At 50.0% G+C, this 21326-nt stretch overlaps 1 protein-coding gene across 3 annotated transcripts; it reads left to right on the forward strand.

Moving 5' to 3' along the window:
- Positions 1-3916: 3916 nt before the first annotated feature.
- CC2D1B (coiled-coil and C2 domain containing 1B) lies at positions 3917-20735 on the forward strand. 3 transcript variants are annotated; one of them, XM_080653706.1, is made up of 25 exons: positions 3939-4061; positions 5557-5643; positions 6970-7114; positions 8055-8158; positions 8531-8689; positions 9098-9223; positions 9366-9525; positions 9706-9890; positions 10060-10135; positions 10221-10331; positions 10414-10544; positions 10760-10832; positions 11002-11138; positions 11497-11605; positions 11690-11862; positions 12270-12395; positions 13648-13706; positions 13788-13904; positions 14282-14355; positions 14473-14531; positions 14732-14783; positions 15200-15299; positions 15466-15556; positions 16737-16866; positions 17160-19077. In XM_080653706.1, exons 2-24 carry the CDS (start codon positions 5578-5580, stop codon positions 16863-16865), a joined length of 2562 nt encoding a protein of 853 aa, XP_080509832.1. In that variant the 5' UTR covers positions 3939-4061; positions 5557-5577; the 3' UTR covers position 16866; positions 17160-19077. The 3 variants fall into 3 exon arrangements, with proteins under 3 accessions (XP_080509831.1, XP_080509832.1, XP_080509833.1); XM_080653705.1 differs by having other exon boundaries at positions 3917-4061; positions 16737-20735; XM_080653707.1 differs by lacking the exon at positions 10221-10331 and having other exon boundaries at positions 16737-20735.
- Positions 20736-21326: the final 591 nt, after the last annotated feature.

Below are 21326 nucleotides of genomic sequence, written 5' to 3' on the forward strand. Positions count from 1 at the left end.
CTATTGATGAGAAAATTATCAGCTAAATCAAAATTGAGGAGAAAATACAAAGCAACTTTTCCTTTTTAAAAATGTCAATATCACAAAAGACAAAAACAAAATGGAGGAATTATTCTAAACTAAAGGAAAATTGCCAAAACCGGTTTGGCTCAGTGGATAGAGGGTCAGCCTGCGGACTGAAAGGTCCCAGGTTCAATTCCGGTCAAGGGCATGTAACTTGGTTGCGGGCACATCCCCAGTAGGAGGTGTGCAAGAGGCAGCTGATCGATGTTTCTAATTATCTATCCCTCTTCCTTCCTCTCTGTAAAAAATCAATAAAATATATTTTAAAAATAAATAAACTAAAGGAAAATAGAGAAATGAGAGCTAACTACTATGAGTCTTGATTGGGTTGTATATTTAAGAGATGCAAATAATTACATACATTGTGGACTACAGTAATATTAGTAAGTATGAGGTAAAGGTTAAATTTTGTGAGTGATAAATAGTGTAGGAGAATATTAGAATCATGATGAAATATCTGAAACTATCATAGTTCAGAAAAAGCGTACATATGTGTATATACATATTTATAACTGCACATAATGGACTGAGAATCAGAATATTTTAAAGAATTACACAATTCATAAATTTAAAAAGTTACATAATTTTAAAAAAGGAAAAATGGGTAAATAAGTCATCCACAGACAGAAACAGGAGTGATCAACAAAATGGAAACAATAAAAGATGCCTGCAAGTCAAAACCTTTTCACATCTATTAGAAAACCTTTCAATGGTGATATGGAACAATTGGAAGCCAAATGCCCCACTGATGTGAGTGTAAACGAACAAATAGTTAGTATGAAAATAATTTACTTTTCCAATGGCTTGCCATCATAGTACTATGAACATTATTGTATACAACTCCTAGGGTACACGGGCTTTTCTAGGGTATATACCTAGGAGTGGAATTGCTGCCTCATATGATTTCCACATTTTCCAGACTAAATACCAAATTATCTACAATGAAATGCCATACAGAAATGAAAAATAATTAGCCTAACCGGTTTGGCTCAGTGGATAGAGCGTCGGCCTGCGGACTCAAGGGTCCCAGGTTCGATTCCGGTCAAGGGCATGTACCTGGGTTGCGGGCACATCCCCAGTAGGGAGTGTGCAAGAGGCAGCTGAATCGATGTTTCTCTCTCATCGATGTTTCTAACTCTCTATACCTCTCCTTTCCTCTCTGTAAAAAATCAATAAAATATATTTTAAAAAAATAATAATTAGGTAAATTGCAAGTGTCAAATGTTGATGAAGCTTACAAATAGAGTTGAGCAGACAAAGAAGTTGAAGAATATATGCAGTGATATCAATGATATGTTAAAGCTTGCAAAAAGATATGGATTATTTAAGGGCATATACATACATACATACATACATACATAGTAGAAATAGAAAGAAATGCTCAAGAATAACTCAGGAGAGTAGGTAGTTCTTTAGGAAAGTCTTGCACCATGATAGGTGTATAGGTGGTTTCAACTGATTATTGTGCTGTTTTTTTTCTCTCTCTCTCTCTCTCTCTCTCTCTCCTCTCTCTCTCTCTCTCTCTCTCTCTCTCTCTCTCTCTCTCTCTCTCTCTCTATATATATATATATATATATATATATATATATTATTGATTTTTACAGAGAGGAAGGGAGAAGGATAGAGAGTTAGAAACATCGATGGGAGAGAAACATCGATCAGCTGCCTCTTGCACACCTCCTACTGGTGATGTGCCCGCAACCAAGGTACATGCCCTTGACCGGAATCAAACCTGGGACCCTTCAGTCCACAGGCTGACGCTCTATCCACTGAACCAAACCGGTTAGGGCTGTGCTGTTTTTTTCTTAAACTTGTGATTGGTACTCATGTTAATTCACACCAGGAATAGGAACTATTTTTTTTTAATATATTTTATTGATATTTTACAGAGAGGAAGGGAGAGGGAATAGAGAGCTAGAAACATCAATGAGAGAGAAACATCGATCAGCTGCCTCCTGCACACCTCCCACTGGGGATGTGCCCGCAACCAAGGTATATGCCCTTGACCGGAATCAAACCCGGGACCCTTCAGTCTGCAGGCCTATGCTCTATCCACTGAGCCAAACCGGTTTCGGCAAGGAATAGGAACTATTTTTATTGAATGCCTACTATGTACAATGCATTGCTTTAGACACTGGGGATAACTCAGAGAACAGTGGAACTTGCATTCTAGCAAATGTGAAATTCTGTATACCTTTGAGGATATATTAAATATCTACCTAATAAAAGAGTAACATGCTAATTGACCATACCTTCGTGACACCCACCAGCCAATCAGGAGTATGCAAATTAACCCAACAAAGATGGAAGGTTAATTTGCATACGCAGGCACTGAGCGGCCAGGGGCGAGGCAGGACACTTGCGTTGTTGCTGTGGTGACAACGCAGGCGTTCTGCACCACCTCAGCTGCTCTGGGCCTCTGGGCAGTGTGGTAATGGCAGAAAGGTGGCTCCGGCCAGAGCAAAGGCGGTGCCAGCAGCCAGGGGAAGGAAGGCCCATTCTTGCACGAATCTTCGTGCATCGGGTACATACACACACACACACACACACACACACACACACATACATGAGCCTAAGCGACTGTTCAACCATTTGGTAGCTATGATGCGCACTGACCACCAGGGGGCAGATGCTCAATGCACAGGCATGGGAACATGGAACAGACTGATGAATCTCAGGGGGTAGCGTGGGAAGAGAGTAACCAAAGATATGCATACTAGAGGCCTGGTGCACAGATTCGTGCACCAGTGGGGTCACTCTGTCTGGCCTGCCGAGATTGGGCCGAAACTGGCAATCGACATCCCCCGAGGGTCCCAGATTGTGAGAAGGCACAGGCCAGGCCAAGGGACCCCACCGGTGCATGAATCTGTGCACTGGACCTCTAGTATTATTATGTTTAATGACAGAAAAATTGGAATGAAACTTCAGTTTTACAATGCTAAGGTCAGTATCTTTGGGCAACCAACCAACCAAAAGCAATAGGAGATGGAAAAGCTCTTTGTCCAAGGAAAATGCAAGATTCTTCCAATCACTAACTACAAAACATAATTTAAAAGTTGAGATATGCAGGAGTTGCAAGGTTTGTTTTAGATGGAAGATGCTCTTTAATGCCTCTTACCATGCCCCATTTCATTGCCCTACAAAGTAGGGGAGTAAGAACTTGGTGTTAAACTTCATGAAGAGGTGCAGTGAACACCCACTGCTGGTCATATCAAATATTTAACCCACTTTCTGATTGGAAAGGTAGTTACTAAATGTTTAAAAATATGGCCCGGCTGGCGTGGCTCAGTGGTTGAGTATCAACCTATGAACCAGGAGGTCATGGTTGGATTCCCAGTCAGGGCACATGCCAGGGTTATGGGCTCCATGCCCAGTGTGGGGTTGTGCAGGAGGCAGCTGATCAATGATTCTCATCAATGATGTTTCTACCTCTTTCTCCCACTCCCTTCCTCTCTGAAATCAATAAAAATACTTAAAATATATATATATGGTGCGCCCCATTTTGCTGGATAAGCTCAAAGGACACCAAGAAGGTGGCAAGCAAAGAAGCCCGCCCCTTTGGTGGGGTCCGCGCCAGCCCGGGACCCACGCAAGAGGGCTGAGCAAGGACATGCGGTGAGAGTGCGCCTGGGAGCCTCCCAGGAGCCCAGCAGGCGACTTGGTGGGGAAGGTGTAATTGAGCAAGGGCAGGTGTCGCACCTACTGCATTTGTGCAAGCCGGCTGGCTCCCCAGAACCGCCCTTCGGCCCACAAAACTAGCCTTGAGTTGCCTGCGCGATCAGAACTCCACCTTGGAGACACCTGTTGGGGCGCCACACCCGCTTCGCCTTGCGCATGCGTATTGCGTGTCGCCGGGGCGTGGAGTCACGTGTTCGGGCGCGAGCGTCTCCGTGGGGGAACTTCCTGTCACGGCTGCCGCGGCCGCCGCCCGGTGGCCACGGGAGTCCCGGGCGGTGCGGGGCGAGAGCAGGCCCGGTTGGTTCCGGATTCGCCGCGAGGTATGCCGCGTATCCGCCCCCTGGCGAGGGTGACCTGGGGACGCGGGGAGATGGAGTCGGCTGGGGCGGGGAGGCGGCCTGCCGCAAGGGATGGGGTCCCCCAGCGTCGCCTCTCCTGCGCTCTCCGCTGCCCTCCTCTTCCTGAGCTCGAGCCGGGGTCCAGGACCGACGCCCCATGCCGGTGCCTGGGACGTGCAGACTTGGCGCGTCTGGTGGACCTCGTCTGAGTTTCCCTGAGCCGCGCGCTCTGCCCCGCTCAGTGCCGGCCCGCCGTCAGCCCCGCCGCTGAAATCTGACTCCTGAAGTCACCCTGAGCCCCTCCCGGGCGCCCACAGCCTGTTCACCTCCGAGCTCTGGCGATTTCACCGCCGTCTCTGGACTCCAACCACTTCTCGCCACCCCACGCTCCGCAGCGCGCCCCTCTGGTCGGGACCGTTGCAAGACAGGACGGTTTGCAGCCTCCGTGCTCGCTGCCTCCTTCCCTTCTGCAGCCAGCCGGTGTTTCAGAATCGCCGGCCTGACCCCCGCCCTGCCCTTGCCCTCAGGATAATGCCTGGAACCCTTCAAGGTTTAGACGTGTTTTCTATCGTCCCTTGCTCACACTTGCAGCTTCACTTGTTCCATGTCCTGCCTCACAGTTTATGCTCCAGTAATCCCAGGTCCTAAGGTTCCTGGTGGAGGCCAAACTGTTTCTCACCTCAGAATTATCAAGTCGTTGCCTCTGTATGGAATCCTTTTCCCAGCTTCTACATGACTCAGCACAGGCTTCATCCTCAAGAAGCCTTTTCCCTCTGCGCCGGGTACGGGCCGCACCTGGGCACGCACGGCCCCTGGAGCAGTCCATCGATGAGGCTGTCTCGCCACGGAAATGTTCTGGGAGGCTTGAGGACATGTCAGATTCTTTTCTGCTCTCCCAGTGCCCAGCACAGGGTCTGTTGACACATAGTAGGTCCTATGAATGGTGGTGAGATCTCTGAATCAGAATGCTGAATCAGTTCTCTAGACTAGAGCAGAACTGCCCAATAGAAATTTTTGTGATGATAAAAGTGCTCAGTATTTGTGCTGGCCAATAACTGAGAAACTGGATTTTTAATTTAATTAATTTCAATGTAAGTAGCCATATATATGACTGCCATATTTGACAGCACAGCTTTAGAGCCTTTCTGAATCCTACCCAGCCTTTTACCCACCCACCCCTTGCCTGGAGTTACTTCCCTGAATCTGTCTTCCTGGCTCCTTGCCACTCAACCTTGGGTTTAATCCAGATTTGTCGATCGCTCCCCACTTAAGCCCCTTCACAGGTGGTCCTCATCCCTTCTGTCTCCTGTTGTTTGCTTCAGTGCTATACTTTGTGTTAGTATTTCATTCTCTGATCTTAAGCATTGCCTTTTTCCTCGTGAGTTGAGAGTTGACTAACCACACCTTACTAAGGTAGCACTTTTGGGGAAGGGGTTTATAGGCTGCTCCAGTCTGAGTCTCTTCCGTTCCCCACCAGACAGGTATCTAGGCTGCCAAGATGCCAGGGCCAAGACCTCGGAAGGGCCCTCAGGCCAGGGGTCAGGGTGTGGCAGCTGCCAAGCAGGTATGTATATAGCCTTCACCCCTGAGCCAGGGTGGGGGTTCCTCAACAGTGTGGGCAAACTGGGCCATCTGTGTGGTATCACCATTAGTGCAGAGACTTGGAGCAGTGCCTCCTGGAGTTGGCAGAGCCCTAGAGACACTCTGGCCTCTGCCATACACATGTGGGAGATGAGGCCTGAACTCACCTGTGTTTCAACCCAGGCATCCTCCTGCCATAGCCACCTGCTTATGAGAGATCTGGAGGATTCAGGAACCACTAGTTTATGGGGTACTGATGGGGCCTCAGCACTCTCACGGGTTCATTTAGGCCCTAAATTTTAGGGCCACAACGCTTCTTACCGGACACAGGTGCCAGGGCTTGAGGGCTAATCCACTGGGAGAGCTTTGCAGCCTTATGGGTCTGCTCCCTAATCTCTATTTATTCTGGGCTCAAGTCCTGGGACTTCTTAAAAGAGGCAGGTAAGGGAGGTGGTAGGATAAAGGGCATAGACTCAAGTCATGTGACCTTATTTTAAATTCTAGCTCTGCCACTTAACAAGGTTGTCTCGGTATCATCTGAATGTGATAAAGGGCCTGCCTTTATTAGAGTAGTCAAATACATACAGACAAAGTAGAATGTGGTTATTGGGCTGGGGGAAGGGGAAATGGTGAGTTATTGTTTGATGGGTAACAGTTTCCGTTTTGCAAGATGGAAAGTGTGGATGGATAGTGGTAATAGTAGCACAACGGTTTGATGTACTTAATGCCACTGAACTGTACACTTAAAAATGGTTATGATTATAGTTTTCAGGTTATGTGTTTTATAATTTTTAAAAAATAGCCCTAACCAGTTTGGCTCAGTGGATAGAGCGTCGGCCTGCAGACTGAAGGGTCTCGGATTCGATTCCGGTCAAGGGCATGTACCTTGGTTGCGGGCACATCCCCAGTGGGAGGTGTGCAGGAGGCAGCTGATCGATGTTTCTCTCCCATCGATGTTTCTAACTCTCTATCCTTCTCCCTTCCTCTCTGTAAAAAATCAATAAAATATATTTTAAGAAAAAAATAGAACCTACCCCTTAGGATTGTGAGAATTAACGAAGATAAGCACATAGAGTACTAAGTAAATACAGTGCTGTTATTGTTGTAATAATAATGGCATTGTGGTCTTACTGTCTTTATGGTCACCGGGAAGTATACTAAGGGGTAATTTTGTAGGCCTCAGTTTCCCTTTCTGCACATTGGGCCTCAGACAGTGAAGGAGCCACTGATCTCTAGGAGCCTGGCTGTGGGGCTGGGCTACATCCTTGGCCCCATTGTGTGGTTCCTGAGAAATCTTCTCTGCTCTCAGCTGGGGCTCTTTGTGGAGTTCAGCCCTGAGGACGTGCTGCTGGGGGTGGAGGAGACTGAAGATGATGGGGACCTGGAGGCTGAGCTGCTGGCCCTCACCGGGGAAGCAGGGACCACAGGCAGGAAGCCAGTGCCCAAAGGGAAGGGTAAGTTGTCGGTGCTGGGCTGGACTTGGTGCTGGGACCAGATGGGCTCATGCAGGTGGTGGAGAGGGTCCTCTCACGGCTGTGAGGATGCAGCCACATCACCTGGTCCTTCTGCAGCACTCTCACCAAGAGCTCATCTTGCCCTGCTCACACACCTGTGTGATGGGGAGCGCACTCCTTCCCTGGACTGCCCCTCTCCATGGTGGACAATCAGCAGTATGCTTCTCTGGCTGGCTCAGGTCTCTACCCTTAGCCCAGCTGGGGCCTGGTGTAGAGAGGGACTCAGCACAGACTGAATTGGGCACTAATACGTGCATAGAAGTTGTATCCGATGAATAAGTGGAATCTTCCCGCCTGGCCTTGAAGAGGACAGAGACCTGAAGTCTGGGAGGGTCAGAGGATCTAAATCTTCCTCTTCTCACCAGGAACCCTCAGGGAGAACCTCCCCCATCCCTGTACTCCTGAGCTGAGGATAATGGGAGGACCATGGCCCTCCATTTGTTCTCAATCCAAACCTTTGGGTTAGATGAACCTGGGTTTGAGTCATGACTCTACTGCTTAATAGGATTGCAATTAATAGGAAAATTAATATTGGTAGTTCTCAGTTTACTTTTATAGGAGATTATATGACCTATCTTGCAGAATTATTGTGAAGCTCAAATGTATGTTAACAGTCTTTACATATGTGAAAGGTGTAGTTAGGAGAAAAGGATGAATGTGTCTATGAAGAACTATAGCAAAAATGTGGAGAAGGGTCCAGGAAGGTTTCCCTGCTGAGGGTCTTTGGAGCTGGGTCATAATGGAAGAGCAGGAGTTTTCCAGGTGGGACTGGCTGTGGAAGGGCAGGGTTTCTACCTGGGTGTAGAAATGTACAGTCATTGAAGGCTCTCCTTCACTCTTCACGGACCTTTTCTGAGGCCCTGACCCTCTGTTTCCCCAGCCCCCTTACCTATGGCCCACATCGAGAAGTTGGCAGCGGACTGTATGCGGGATGTGGAGGAAGAGGAGGAGGAAGAAGGGCTGGAGGACGATACAGACTTGCTGGTGCGTCTGCCCAGCTGGTGTCCTGGGCCTGATCAAACAGTCAGAGGAGGCTGGGGTTTGTCCCTCTGTGTGCTCTGATGTTGTGCAACTGCCCTGCCCTTCTTGGGGCTGTTTCCTGACTGTACAGTGTGAGACTAGTTTCCTTTGATGTCTGGTCTGCACTTTGTACTTGGGGGTTCTCAGACTTGTGGTCTCACTGTTTTCAAGACTGTCATCAGTCAGATTAAAGAAGTGTTTTGGTAAAGGGGGCTTTCAGGCACAGGGACTGATGTTGGGAAGTACTGCAGGGGAAGAGGGCCCTTTGTTTTCAGATCCTGTCATAGTATGTATGGCCATGAGGCTCCCACGCTCCTGTGACTTGTGTCTCCCCAGACTGAGCTGCAAGAGGTCCTGGGTGCGGATGGGGAAGCTGGGTCCCTGCATGGCGATGAGACAGCCATCATGAGTAACTCTGAGGATGAAAAGGGACAGGAAAACATTGAACCTCCAGTGCAGACACCTCTCCTAACAGCCTCAGTCCCAGCAGCTCAGGTAGGTTCTTAAGGGACCTCTGACACCCCTGCATGTCCATGGATAACATGCATATAGCATAGCTTGCATAGGAAGACGGCAGTAACCCTCTCAGGCCCTCCCAGCAGTGCCCCTGCGTAAGCAGTGACTGAGCATGAGGAACTCTTTGGTGCCTGGCTGCCCTCAGAGGTCTCTGCTCTCCCAGACCACCCTCTGTAGTCCTTCACAGCTTGTCTGGGCCTCTGTGTTTGCCTCTGATATGGCCTCTGGCCTCTCCAGTAAGTCTTTGCCTCCTCCTTGAGGCTTTGAGGAGCTCCTTCTCCTTAAACCCAAGAGCTCCGTTTTCTGGGGCAGCTTTGTTGCAGGGAGGGAGCAGCAAGGGCCTAGCTGGCCCTGAAGTGGCCAGGCCCTGAGCTGGAGTATCTACAGGCTGGAGGGCCTCAGGGGCTGCAGGCTCTGCTGGAAGATCGGATCTGCAATTACCGGGAGGCTGCGGCCAGCGCCAAGGAAGCAGGTGAAGCAGCCAAAACCAGGCGCTGTGAGCGTGGCCTAAAGGTAGGGTGGGCCCAGCCAGGGAGCAGGGCTGGGAGGAGTGGGGCTGAGGGCAGCAAGAGGTTGGGCCAGTAGTGGAGGGAGGCCTCCCCGCTGGCCTGATGGAGGTGAAGGGTCCGACTGGGTTTCTGGTTCTCTTCCCCAGACCCTAGAGTCCCAGCTGGCTGCTGTGAGGAAAGGCAGGAAGATCAATGAGGAGGAGATCCCACCTCCAGTGGCCTTGGGCAAGAAATCCCCAGCCCCTCAGGAAACAACCCACAGGAGCCCTGATGCAGACCTTCCCATTCCCCCCACCATGTTGCCAGGTATCTGGAGACACTCAAATCCTGTTCTAGTTCCCAAGGTCAGGACCCATGGCCTGCTTCCCCATCCTACCACTGCCAGTGGTCCTGCGTCACACCTTTCCTGTGGGCGCTGGCAACCCAGGTGTGCACGTTCTTCTTTGACCCTGATGCCCCCTCTCCGGGCTTTTTGTTTCTCCACAGACAGCCCTTCTCAGCCTGAGACAAGCTTGGGCGGCCCTGGCATATCTGCCCCACCCGATTCAAACCCAGACCCAGACCCACGGGCCCTGTTGTTGGCCCGACAAAGAGAGTACAAAGTGGCTGCCCTGAGTGCCAAGCGGGCTGGAGACCTGGACCGTGCCCGAGAGCTCATGAGGATTGGGAAGGTGTGACATCTGCTCAGGGGCCCTGTGTCCACTCGTTTCACAGTTGGGGGCAGTGGCCTGCTCATGGTCACGCAGCTAGACTGGGCTTGAGTGAGGGGGCGTTTTCTCAGCCCAGGCTCCTGGGATTCCCTGGCTTATGAGCACACCTGCTTTTCTTACTACTGTGCAGAGATTTGGTGCCGTCCTGGAGGCCCTGGAGAAGGGGCAGCCTGTGGACCTGAGTGCCATGCCCCCAGCACCTGAGGGTCAGTATGGGGATGGTGGAGGGAACCTGCTCAGGCTGGGACTAGCCGGGCACCCCCACCTATACTTCTGCTCTGGGTCCCCCAGACCTGAAGCCCCTCCCACAGCCTTCCAAGGCCCTCACAGCACCCACAGTCATACCCCCAGGAGTAGAGCGAGTGCAGCCAGTGATGGCCCCGGACACCCCGGCAACCCCGGGTAGGATGGTATGGTGGGACTGTGGAGTGGGGACCTGGGAAGAGGTAGGCGGAGCTGATGCTATCTCCTTCCTCCTCTCAAGTGTCCCATGCTGAGCCACAGATGGTGCTGGACGCCCTGCAGCAGAGGCTGAACAAGTACCGTGAGGCAGGCATCCAGGCCCGGGCCAGTGGGGATGAGCGCAAGGCCCGGATGCACGAGCGCATTGCCAAGGTGGGCCTGCAGCCATGAAAGCCGCCTGTGTCAGCCCCTCTCTCTGGCCGTCTGCTCTCTGCCCTTGGAGCTAGAGTTTCCATCTGTCTGTCTCTTTCAAGCTCTTGCTGCCTCAGGGGCCTTTTCCTCCTGGGGCTGCTTTTGGTCTTCCTCGTCTCTCTGTGTGGAGCCTGCAGACCGCTGCTACAATAGCCCCTCCCTTCCTTCCCTCACAGCAATATCAAGATGCCATCCGAGCGCACCGAGCAGGACGCCAAGTTGATTTTGCTGAGTTGCCTGTTCCTCCAGGTAAGTGGTGCTTGGCCTAGGGTCACTGAAATCTCTGGGGAGAAGGGGAAATGATTCTCAGGTAGCTGCCTCCACCTGTGGGAGCCACCCATCCCAGCCATGCCCCGGAAGACCCAGCTGAGCCCCCAGAGGCCACCCCAGCCCTCACTCAGCTCTCTCTCTCCTACAGGATTCCCCCCCATCCCTGGTCTGGAGCCCATCACAGGCACTGAGGCGGATGCAGTAGCAGCTGCTTTAGCAGCTGCCCAGAAACTGGCCTCCTCTGAGGAAACAGCCCCAGCAGAGGAAGATGGGGATGAGGATGAGGTTTGGCTGAGGGTCCAAGACCCCAGGGATGTGGGGTGGGGATAGCAGATGAGGGGTAAACCTAGACCCTGTTGTCCATTTTGCAGAGAAAAAACTTGGCCAAGGGCACCCAGATAGGCATCAGATCTAGATTCAAATGGATGTCTTTCTAACTCCAGAGTCCATGTTCTATCCCTATACCGTACTGTCTGCTGTTGGGAAGATTAGCTCAGAGCTTCTGGGATTCTGTAGGGCCCACAAGGGGAGGCCATTCATCTCAGTTCACACAGCAAGTTAGTGCAGTGTTAAGAAGAGAGTCTAAGCTGCAGCGGCCGGGTGGGGAGCAGATCCCCTGTGACCTCCTCCTGGGCACCTGCAGGATGAGCCTCCAACCCAGGCCCCAGTATCTAAGAAGCCTCTGGTATCTTCCTCCCGGCCCCTGCCTGAGCCCAAGGCCTCGAGTTCTAAGGAGTCACTGAGTCCCTCTGGTGAGTTGGGGAGCAGAGGGGTGGAGGACTGAAGGCTCTAGTGAGGGGCAGGCATGGCTCTAACCAGCATCGCTCTCCCTTCAGTGCGGGAGCAGTTGGCACTGCTAGAGGCCCGCAAACTGCAGTACCAGCGGGCAGCCCTGCAGGCCAAGCGTGGCCAGGACCTGGAACAGGCCAAAGCGCACCTGCGGCTGGCCAAATGCCTCGAGGCTCAGATCATCCAGGTCCGAGCCGGCAGACCTGTGGACCTTGCCAAGGTGAGTCCCTCCTGTTTAAGCAGGACTTTCCAGGCAGAAGAGGCGGGTGGCAGGCTTGACAGCAGGGCTGTGAACCAGGCAGCTGCCTAGATGCCACTGTCCATTGCCATCAGCCATACCTTCCCTGAGAGGTCCTCAAGCCAACCTGAGAGGTGGGACTTGGATAGGATGCGGTGAGTGCTGGAAGAGCCTTTTGTTTATGCGTCTCTGCCCCGTGGCCCCAAGAGAGGCCAGGAAAGGCCAGGTGGGAGGCAGAGTATCTCGCAGCCTGGGACAGGCGGAGGCAGAGTTCCCAACACGGTGGTTAGAAGCTGGGGAAACATTCAGTTTGGATTCCTGCATGTGTTGGGCCAGTAGGGGGATGATGTGACTCTTGGCGCCCCTGGGGGACGTTGTGACCTTGGCAGGTGCCTTCACCCTTGACGGATGAGGAGGGTGACTTTATCCTCATTCACCATGAAGACCTGCGCCTCTCCCAGAAGGCCGAGGAAGTATACGCCCAGCTACAAAAAATGCTTCTGGAGCAACAAGAGGTCAGTTGACTGCTTGCCTCTCTTCCCTTCAGTGCCCACAGCCTGCCTTTGGGGAAAGGCATGAGGCTCAGACCAGAGAGGCCTGGTTTCAAATTCTGGCTCTTCCACTTACTGGCTGTTTGACCTGGCACGAGGCACTTCCGCTCTCTGAACCACATTTTCATCTGTAAAATGGAATATCCTAGGGTGATTATGAAGTTCAAACAACAGACTAGAGCAGCCGTGGGCAAACTACGGCCCGCGGGCCGGATCCGGCCCGTTCGGCTGTTCTATCCGGCCCGCGGAGCCGAAAGAGCAGAGGGTTCTCTTGCTCTCCCCTCCGCTCCTTTACTTTCAGTTTATATTAGTTCACACAAACACTCCATCCATGCTTTTGTTCCGGCCCTCCGGTCCAGTTTAAGAACCCATTGTGGCCCTCGAGTCAAAAAGTTTGCCCACCCCTGGAGGGAAAAGTACTTTGAAGATCAGAGGAAGTGTTAGGAGACACATACACATATTTGTATATAGGAAAATATATGTATATTTGCACATATCAATCTGAACTGCTGCCGGCAAGTCTGCTTTCTGAAGTGATATTTCTCTTAGGTTTTGCACGAATATTATCGTGATTTATGAAAAAAAAACAAACCAACATGTAAGATAATGTTCTGTAGTAAATAATTGGGGTAATAAAATAGAAGTTTGCTAATTGAATTTTGGGGTGTGGCTATCATCAGGAAAGAAAACAGCAAAAAGCTTAGCAGTGGTTCTCAACCTTCCTAATGCCGTGACCCTTTAATACAGTTCATGTTGTGGTGACCCCCAACCATAGAATTATTTCCGTTGCTACTTCATAACTGTAATTTTTGCTACTGTTAATGAATCGTAATGTAAATATCTGTGTTTTCCAATGGTCTTAGGCTCTACAGCAGCGGTTCTCAACCTGTGGGTTGCGAGAACCACTAGCAGGGTCGCCTAAGACCATCGGAAAACACAAATATTTACATTACGATTCATAACAGTAGCAAAATTACAGTTATGAAGTAGCAACGGAAATAATTCTATGGTTGGGGGTCACCACAACATGAGGAACTGTGTTAAAGGGTCGCAGCATTAGAAAGGTTGAGAACCACTGGCTTAGGGACTTGGAAAGTGATCTTGGGGAGGGTGTGTGTTGGGGGAGACGAGGGGTGAGACTCTAGGACAAGGTTGGAGCTTTCAGAAGTCAGGTCTCTAAAACCAACCTAGACCCACTCTGGGCCTCTATTTTCAGAAGTGTCTGCTGTTCTCCAAGCAGTTCATGCACCAGGGCAATGTTGCCGAGACCACCCGGTAAATGCAGGGCTGGAGCAGGTGGGGCAGGGAGCATAAAACGGGCCCTGTTGAGCTAATGTGTGCACCTGTCCCTGTCAGGTTTGAGAAGCTTGCTCAGGACCGCAAGAAGCAGCTTGAGATCCTACAGCTGGCCCAGGCGCAGGGCCTTGACCCTCCTAGCCACCATTTTGAGTCAAAGACATTCCAGACTGTGAGGTACCGAAGCCTGAGACAATGGCTATCCATGTAGGGATGGGCCAAGAGGCTGGGAGCCAAGACTGGGGACTTAAGCCCCTTTAGTAAGAATTCCCGGACTTGGTCCTGCCATAGGCACTGGGCCTAGGGATGTGGGAGGTAGGGCGTGGTGCCTGCCTGTGAGGAGTTCAGAGCTGTGGGTGGCTGAGGAAGGAGCTCTGGACTGAGGTCTTTATACCAGCTCTGCTGCTCCTAGCCCAGACGAGCTGTGCCTCCCTGCACCCTCTATTTCTGAGCACTACCTGGCAGGCAGGCAGGCAGGCAGTCCCTGGAAGCAGGGACCCTTTCCCACAGCACGACTTCACTTTGGGCTCTTTCTCCTTGCTTCTTGGCTATAGGATCTTCTCGGAACTCAACAGCACAGAAATGCATCTGATCATTGTCCGGGGAATGAACCTCCCAGCTCCTCCAGGTAGCCCTAGGGCCACCCCTACTCCAGGAGGCTCTTGCCTAGATACTCTACTCCCAGCCAATGGGAGGCACTGGCTCCCCTTCATCTAAGGTGCTGACCCCCATTTCTCCTTTATAGGGGTGACCCCTGATGACTTGGATGCTTTTGTGCGGTTTGAGTTCCACTACCCTAACTCGGTGAGGTTCAGGTAGAGATAGGATCCTCTGAACCCCATCTTCTGTTCAGGGACCTGGTGCTCAATTTCTCTCAGTTCCTGGGAGGTCTGGCTCTAGGGAGGGGTTTGAAGATCTATAGGCGTCCCTTCCCTCAACACTGACTTACCCCCAAAGACCCGTTTTTTCAAGCTGTCCACACTTCTTCCTTCTTACTGCTTTAGGACCAGGCTCAAAAAAGCAAAACAGCTGTGGTGAAGAACACAAACTCTCCAGGTGAGGGCTGCTTTCTCCTCCCTCTCATTCTCTGATATGTGTATGTGCAGCATTTGTGTTTCCAGATCTGTTATCTTATTTGGTACTCAACTTGGGAGACAAAGGCAGATATAACTACTTCTCTTATGTAGTTGGGGAAACTGAGGCTTGGAGAGAAAAAGGGACTTGCCTATGGCCTCCAAGCACAAAGGTGGTGGGAATGCAATCCTGACTCCAAATTCCATGTCCCTCTCATTTGAGCAAAATCTGTGTCTTAAGAGCACAAGAAGTATCTAAGTGGATTTGCAAGGCCAGGACCTAGGTTCTACCACCCTCTGGTGGTAGTCTTCCTGAATGACAGGCAGAGCAATCCAGAGGGGAGATCAGCCCCTGGGAAATCCCTGGTAGCCAAGCCCCTTCTTCTCCCACTCTTGCAGAATTTGATCAGGTCTTCAAATTAAACATCAACCGAAACCACCGGGGCTTCAGAAGGGTGATACAAAGCAAAGGAATCAAGTTTGAAATCTTCCACAAAGGGTGAGACCCCTCCCTGACAGTCATACTGCCAAGGTGGGCTGGGAGGAAGGAAAGGCTTCTATTGCTGCCATCCCTGCTACTACTCAGCTTTCTTGTGCTGGTCTCAGCTAGCTCATCCCTGCTTTCCCTGCCCAGTCCAATCCTCTGCTGACCCTTGGCTCCCCAGATCCTTCTTCAGAAGTGACAAGCTGGTCGGCACAGCCCACCTGAAACTGGAGCGGCTGGAGAATGAGTGTGAGATCAGAGAGATTTTGGAGGTAGGACCCAGAGATTGTAGAGGTAGGGTGGGGAAACCAGAGGGCTTGGCAAGTGAAAAGCCAACGTTCACTGAGCATCGGTCCACTGTAGGATTTTTGTGCCCATTAAAAATATCCACAAGTGTGCTGTGCAATAGGTGCTATTCCCATTTCACAGGTTAAGAGATTCAGAGGGTCTGACAAAACTTTATAGCATCACCCTTTCAGAAAGTAGCTATGTTCTTTCCATAACACTCTGGGCCCTCAAGTTCCCAGGGATGGTGGGTGACGGCCCGGTCATTGCTGTTAACTTGGCACTCCTAGATACGGAAGAACAGAGTTATGGTTGGACAGTAGTCCGGCAGCTTGATGAAATGAAACAAGCTCTGGACATAAAGTCGATAAGGTATTTCACAATCTGGGACCCACCACAATGAAGCCAGGCTGTTAAGGAATTGGCCCCAGACAGCTCTTTCAGCTTCTGTGAACTCATCCAATTTCACAGGCAGTGACTCTAAGAGCTTGCCTTTGACAGGAGGAAACTGAGGTCGAGAGAGAAGGGTGTGTTCTCAACAGTGTGGCCGAGACCCTTGCTGATGCCTTCGTCACCCACCTCCCTCCGCCACCTTTCCTGGGGCTTTTCACTCAGTGCTCGGTATTGGCCACGTTGGTGGTTAGACTTCTCGAGGCTGCAGCACTCCCTGCTTTGCATACCAGCTTCCCCCTTCCTGCCCAGGAGGGAGGCAGCATGGTGGGTAGAAAGGAACCCCCGGCCTGGGTTCTAGTCCCGGCCTTGCCACACTGGCAGTGTATAGAACAGTGGTCGGCGAGCCGCGGTTTGCCGCTCTGTTGACTAATGAGTTTGCCGACCACTGGTATAGAACATCCACTCTCTGGACCACCTGTGAAATGAGGGTCTGGGCTTAGTGGTTTTTCAGACCGCACCTTATGCCAGAGAATTTCTTCCATGGGGAAACTGAGGGACCAGAGTTCTTACTTGGATTTACATATTCTTTTTGGTAAGACTTACCTGTGAGGTGGGCAGCTCTCTGGACCCACCATCAGGGTTGTCCTGAAGTAGAGACTCCTATGTTGATACCACAAAATGTTTTAGCTCCTCATTCTTTACCTGTGAGCATAGGGAGCTGCCTGCTCCCAGCCTGTCCCCATCAGTTACCATCTCCCTCTCTGCGATCCTCAGGTCCTGGATGGAAGGAAGCCCACGGGGGGCAAGCTGGAGGTGAAGGTGAGGCTGCGGGAGCCTCTGAGTGGCCAGGACATACAGATGGTCACCGAGAACTGGCTGGTCCTGGAGCCTAGGGGCCTGTGAGGTGGGCAGCTCTCTGGACTCTCAGAACCTCTGCCCCTGCTCTCTGCCCAGGCCCCACAGGGCACTTCCAGTACGCAGCTCATGTCGGGGGAGAAAGCCTCAGAAGTTCTCATCAGTGAGGATGATCAAAAGGCAAAACTGTTGGGTAGGCCTTGGCCCGAGTTTCTTAGGATCCTCAGTAGACCCTGGGAGGGAAGTTAAACCCAGGTCTGTTTTCAGGAAAACCTTTCTGAACTTATTTGTATATTCATTGCAGTTTAGACTTACTTCCTATGCTTTGTGCCTGTGCTTCAGACAGTCAGCGCTGGGACAGGAGTCAGCCAGCGGCTGTGTGCAAAAGCATACTTTTCCCAGCTTTGCTGGCTACAGAAGCCTTTGTACATAAGGGAGCGAGATGCTGCTACACAAACACCAAAGACCTGTATGTATGTGCATTACTGACCACGGCCGTGGTCTCTCCTGTTGCTGGCCCCTTCCTGGGCCTCCACACCAAAGCAGGCTGGATTCCAGGAGGCTGCTTCCCCTTCCCTCTGGGCAAAAGCAAGGAAAGCCTCATTGCTCTGTGCCATGGAGTCTTGCAGCCCCTGAACCCGTGTAGCAACTGTGTGCAGCTTACCCTAGCCCCTAGTTGCAACATTTCTGAATGTGCCTTTAAAGGATGGGAGAACCCGAGAGTGATTGGAAACTCCCCTGCTTGGGGTGGTGCAGGTTCCGTGACTCGGTTGTCAGTGGCGGTCTGTGCCACAGCTCGGTTTACGCCCGCTCTGCCTGTGCCTTGTTTCCTGACAGCTACTGCACTAGCTCCCTGCTCCCCAAGCGCTCAGTGGGGGAAGGAAGTTATGTTTTGGACGATATGGTAGGAAGTAGGCAAGGCTGTATCTTGGGTTCAGTCTGTGCACCTAACACAAAAAGACTGCTAACTGGGGGGATGCAAAAATTTATGTACCTTTTTAATAAACTACGTCTAATTCACTTATAGGGGTTTTATGCCCTAAACGCAGAGTAACCATCAAAATCCTAAACAAGGTCCTATCACTTTATAAAGGCCTGAGTAGCAGTAACATTTAATTGACAGAAACTATTGCTACGGCTTTCTCCTCTGAAAGAGGGCAGAGGAAGCCTTGCCTCTTCAGCTGATCACTGAGGGAAATCCCTTAGTTCTCCCCAAGAAATTCTCCTTTGGCTTTGTTTTTCTGAATGGATGGAGACGGAGGGATTTATAGTTGCAATAGATTTAATATTCAAAACTGCAGTATTCTACATTTCTTAAAAATAAACTTTAACATCCCATTCCCTCTCCCCCACACCCATTTTTAAGCATTAGCTTAAGTTCAACAAAGCATTCCTTGAGGTCATTTTTAAAGGCTCTAAGTGAAGCAGATACATTCAGCTTACTGGTCACTACAGCACTACGTAAGCACAGCTCAGGGATTAAGTTTTTGTGTGTGTCTTTTTCTGACACAGGGCTGGACCGTGCTTCCCTGCCCTTAACAGCAAATCTTTTAGAGGGTAACAGCAGGAAGGACAAATGACTTTTTTTCCAAGAGCTTTCTGACCAGACTTACTTAGCCATCAGAGTAAACTACCCAGATTTCTACAGATGTGAGATTTAACACTTAATTGTAGTTACATCTGTGTCAAAGCAGCAGTAACCTAGAATGAAAGAAGGGTTGTTAGCCTTCCTCAGGTGGCCTAGAGCAAAGAAGGGTTTGTACCACAACCAGTGCTTACTAAGAGGGCAAGGACAGCTATGGTTACCCTCAGAGGCTCCAACCACCTCGGAATCCCTAGCCTCAGGCCTCTGCTGGAAACGCCTGTTCCAATTTGTAGCAAGTGTTCTGCGCCTCACAGATTTCCCGTTGCAACCTGGTCAGTTCTAGTCTCCTTAACTGCTCGTTGCTTTTTGAAAAACAAAACCTCCAGGCTGAGGGAGGCGAGACAAAGCGCCCACTGGACTTGGAGACTGAGGCTCTTTCTGAAAGGGCCTTTGTTGTAGCCAGGGCGGCAGGGGTCACTGGTAGTGGGAGGAGCCTGCCCTGCCTCAGCTTATCCGAGGTTTGTCCAAATGCAGCAGCCGAACAGGAGCTTCGTGATTCGGGGGCAGAGAAGCTGCCATGACCCAAATGGTTTTTAAATTGTAAATTCTCTTTAATCTAGTGCAAGGCATACTTCCTTCTGAATTAGTGAACTGAATAAAATACAGAAGTAATTTTTCATAGGAAGTCTTGCTCACAAAGGACAAACTATTTTGTGACTTTTAACATTATTTTCCTTTCTTATACCACCATTGTTGAAAGCTTGTTTTCTGAATTTTGTGGGTAGTTCTCAAAGATCTTGCCCCTTAAATAGGCAGCTCCATTTAAGATGAAACTGGGACTGAGACTGGTGGAGCCTGGGAGCTTGTACCTGGTCCAGCTTCGAGAATCTTCCCACGGACTCTTCCTGTGGGCCTCCGCTTCCCAAACTCCCGAGTAGGCATTATCATTCTGCTCCACTCCTTAGCCTTTCAGGCTACACGTATGATTCCTAAAAGTCCCATTACCGTTTAAATTATTATTTTAATATTACTATTAAAACAGAACGAACTTAATATAAAAAGTGTTCAGCAGATTGCTTGATTATTGTCTGAAATGCATTACATGCATAAATTGTTCCCCTGATGACTAATTATGACAGAAGTAAATTTAGTTGGAAATGGTGGGCCCACCAGCATTCAGGAACCACTGGATGAGGGAAGATATTAGATGGGAATTTACAGAAGGTAACGTCCTATCTTTCTAGAGCCCAGTAGGTGCTCAGAAAGTGTTGATAAAAATAAATGGAGAAACACCTTGTCTAGCATTTGGTAAGAATACAATAATTTTTAAAAATTTAATGTTACCATAATGGCAAGCCTGTCCCTCTTCAGTTTATAAGGATTCTATATGCCAATCTTCAAGTTTATGTTCTAGAAAAATTTGACATATTTAGAAATGTGATGTTTCAGCCCTCTATATAACTATTACAATATACAGTGTACAATACAAAGATAAAACAAATGGGGGTGGTAAACTAGCCTTGGCTCTATTATGCCCCGTTCCACAAGATATTTTATGCAAATTGAGAATGGACCTGACTCTGCAGGGCCAAGAGTCTGTCCTCAGTGGGAGAATTTAAAAGTTTGCACTGATCCAGAAGTAACACGTACAATTGCAAGGTATATTTAACTGGACAGGAGGAAAGATAAATTTCTGTAGGATAAAACAGGACCAGCGTTTGTAGAAGCTCCAAACTTCCAAGGTATATTTAGACCAAGCTGGATGTTACATCCCAAATCCCTGCCCTATTAAGTATTCCTATCAGGTTTTGGAGGGATGTGTGGTCCCAAGGCTCAGTACATGCTGGTATTCTTTGGGCATCTACTCTTTTCCCTTAGAAGCTCTGGGTGCCTCTAAGTCTGTGCGAAAAGGTTACAATTACAGTTCTCTGCAGCCACCACCAGCAAAGCTTATGGAGAGACAGTACAGAATGTGGATCCACCACCACCACCATGGAGAAGGGATAAACATAGGCAGAAATACTTCAAATTGAAGGCCAGGCTGGTGGGCCTGTTTGGAAAACGGCTGCCTAAACAGCTTCACAGCCTTTAATTGCCAAGTGCTAAGCCAGCTCTAACCACTGGCAAGCGCCTCTCACCGTCCCAGGGGCCTGCGTTGGCTGCCAGAGGATTCCCGGAGCTGTGCTTGTCGCAGAGGGACCACTTGCTGCCTGGCCTGGGCTTTCAGAAGATGACGGTGATGAGAGTGAGTCACCTCAGAGCTGTGTTTTTCAAACTTTGGGTTGTGAAAGCCATTAGGTCTGTGACCAAAATAAATTTTTAATGGAAAAGTACTTTGGCTACATCACATGTATCATGGGTAAACCAAACCTTGGTTCCTAATACCACTGAAAGAAACCACGGCGGACTCCAAGGCTGGGGCGGCGTGAGCACTGGATGAGCATGGGGAATCTTGTTAGGCCAGAAAGCTCAGTGTTCAGAAAAATGATAGGAGTATTTCACAGGGATGGACACGCTACCCTGAAGGAGTGCTCTATGGCCAAAGCTGAGCTATTTGAGTACCCAAATAATGGGTTAGAACCATTCAAAATGGAACCCGCACGTCCACCATGAAAATTAATTAAGTGAATACGTAAATAGGAAAGAAGGAAGAGCTTTTGCTTATAATGACCAAGTGCAACTTGTAAAGGTGGAGGGAGTGCTGGAATTGAAAAATCTGTAGCCATCATAGTAAAAGATCAGTTCAGATAAACATCCGTGGATGCTAAATCTTAGGGGAAATTTTGATGAGCAAGATATTTGCATGATCTGAAAGTGTCTGCACACATTGCTTATTCATCCCAAGGGCCGGGGGGGGGGGGGGGCGGGGAACGGGAGAAATTGTACAACACTGAACAGGTGATCAAAATTTACCCTCATCAATG

This window comes from Plecotus auritus, assembly GCF_963455305.1.
Source record: "Plecotus auritus genome assembly, chromosome: 2".
Classification (NCBI taxonomy): domain Eukaryota; kingdom Metazoa; phylum Chordata; class Mammalia; order Chiroptera; family Vespertilionidae; genus Plecotus; species Plecotus auritus.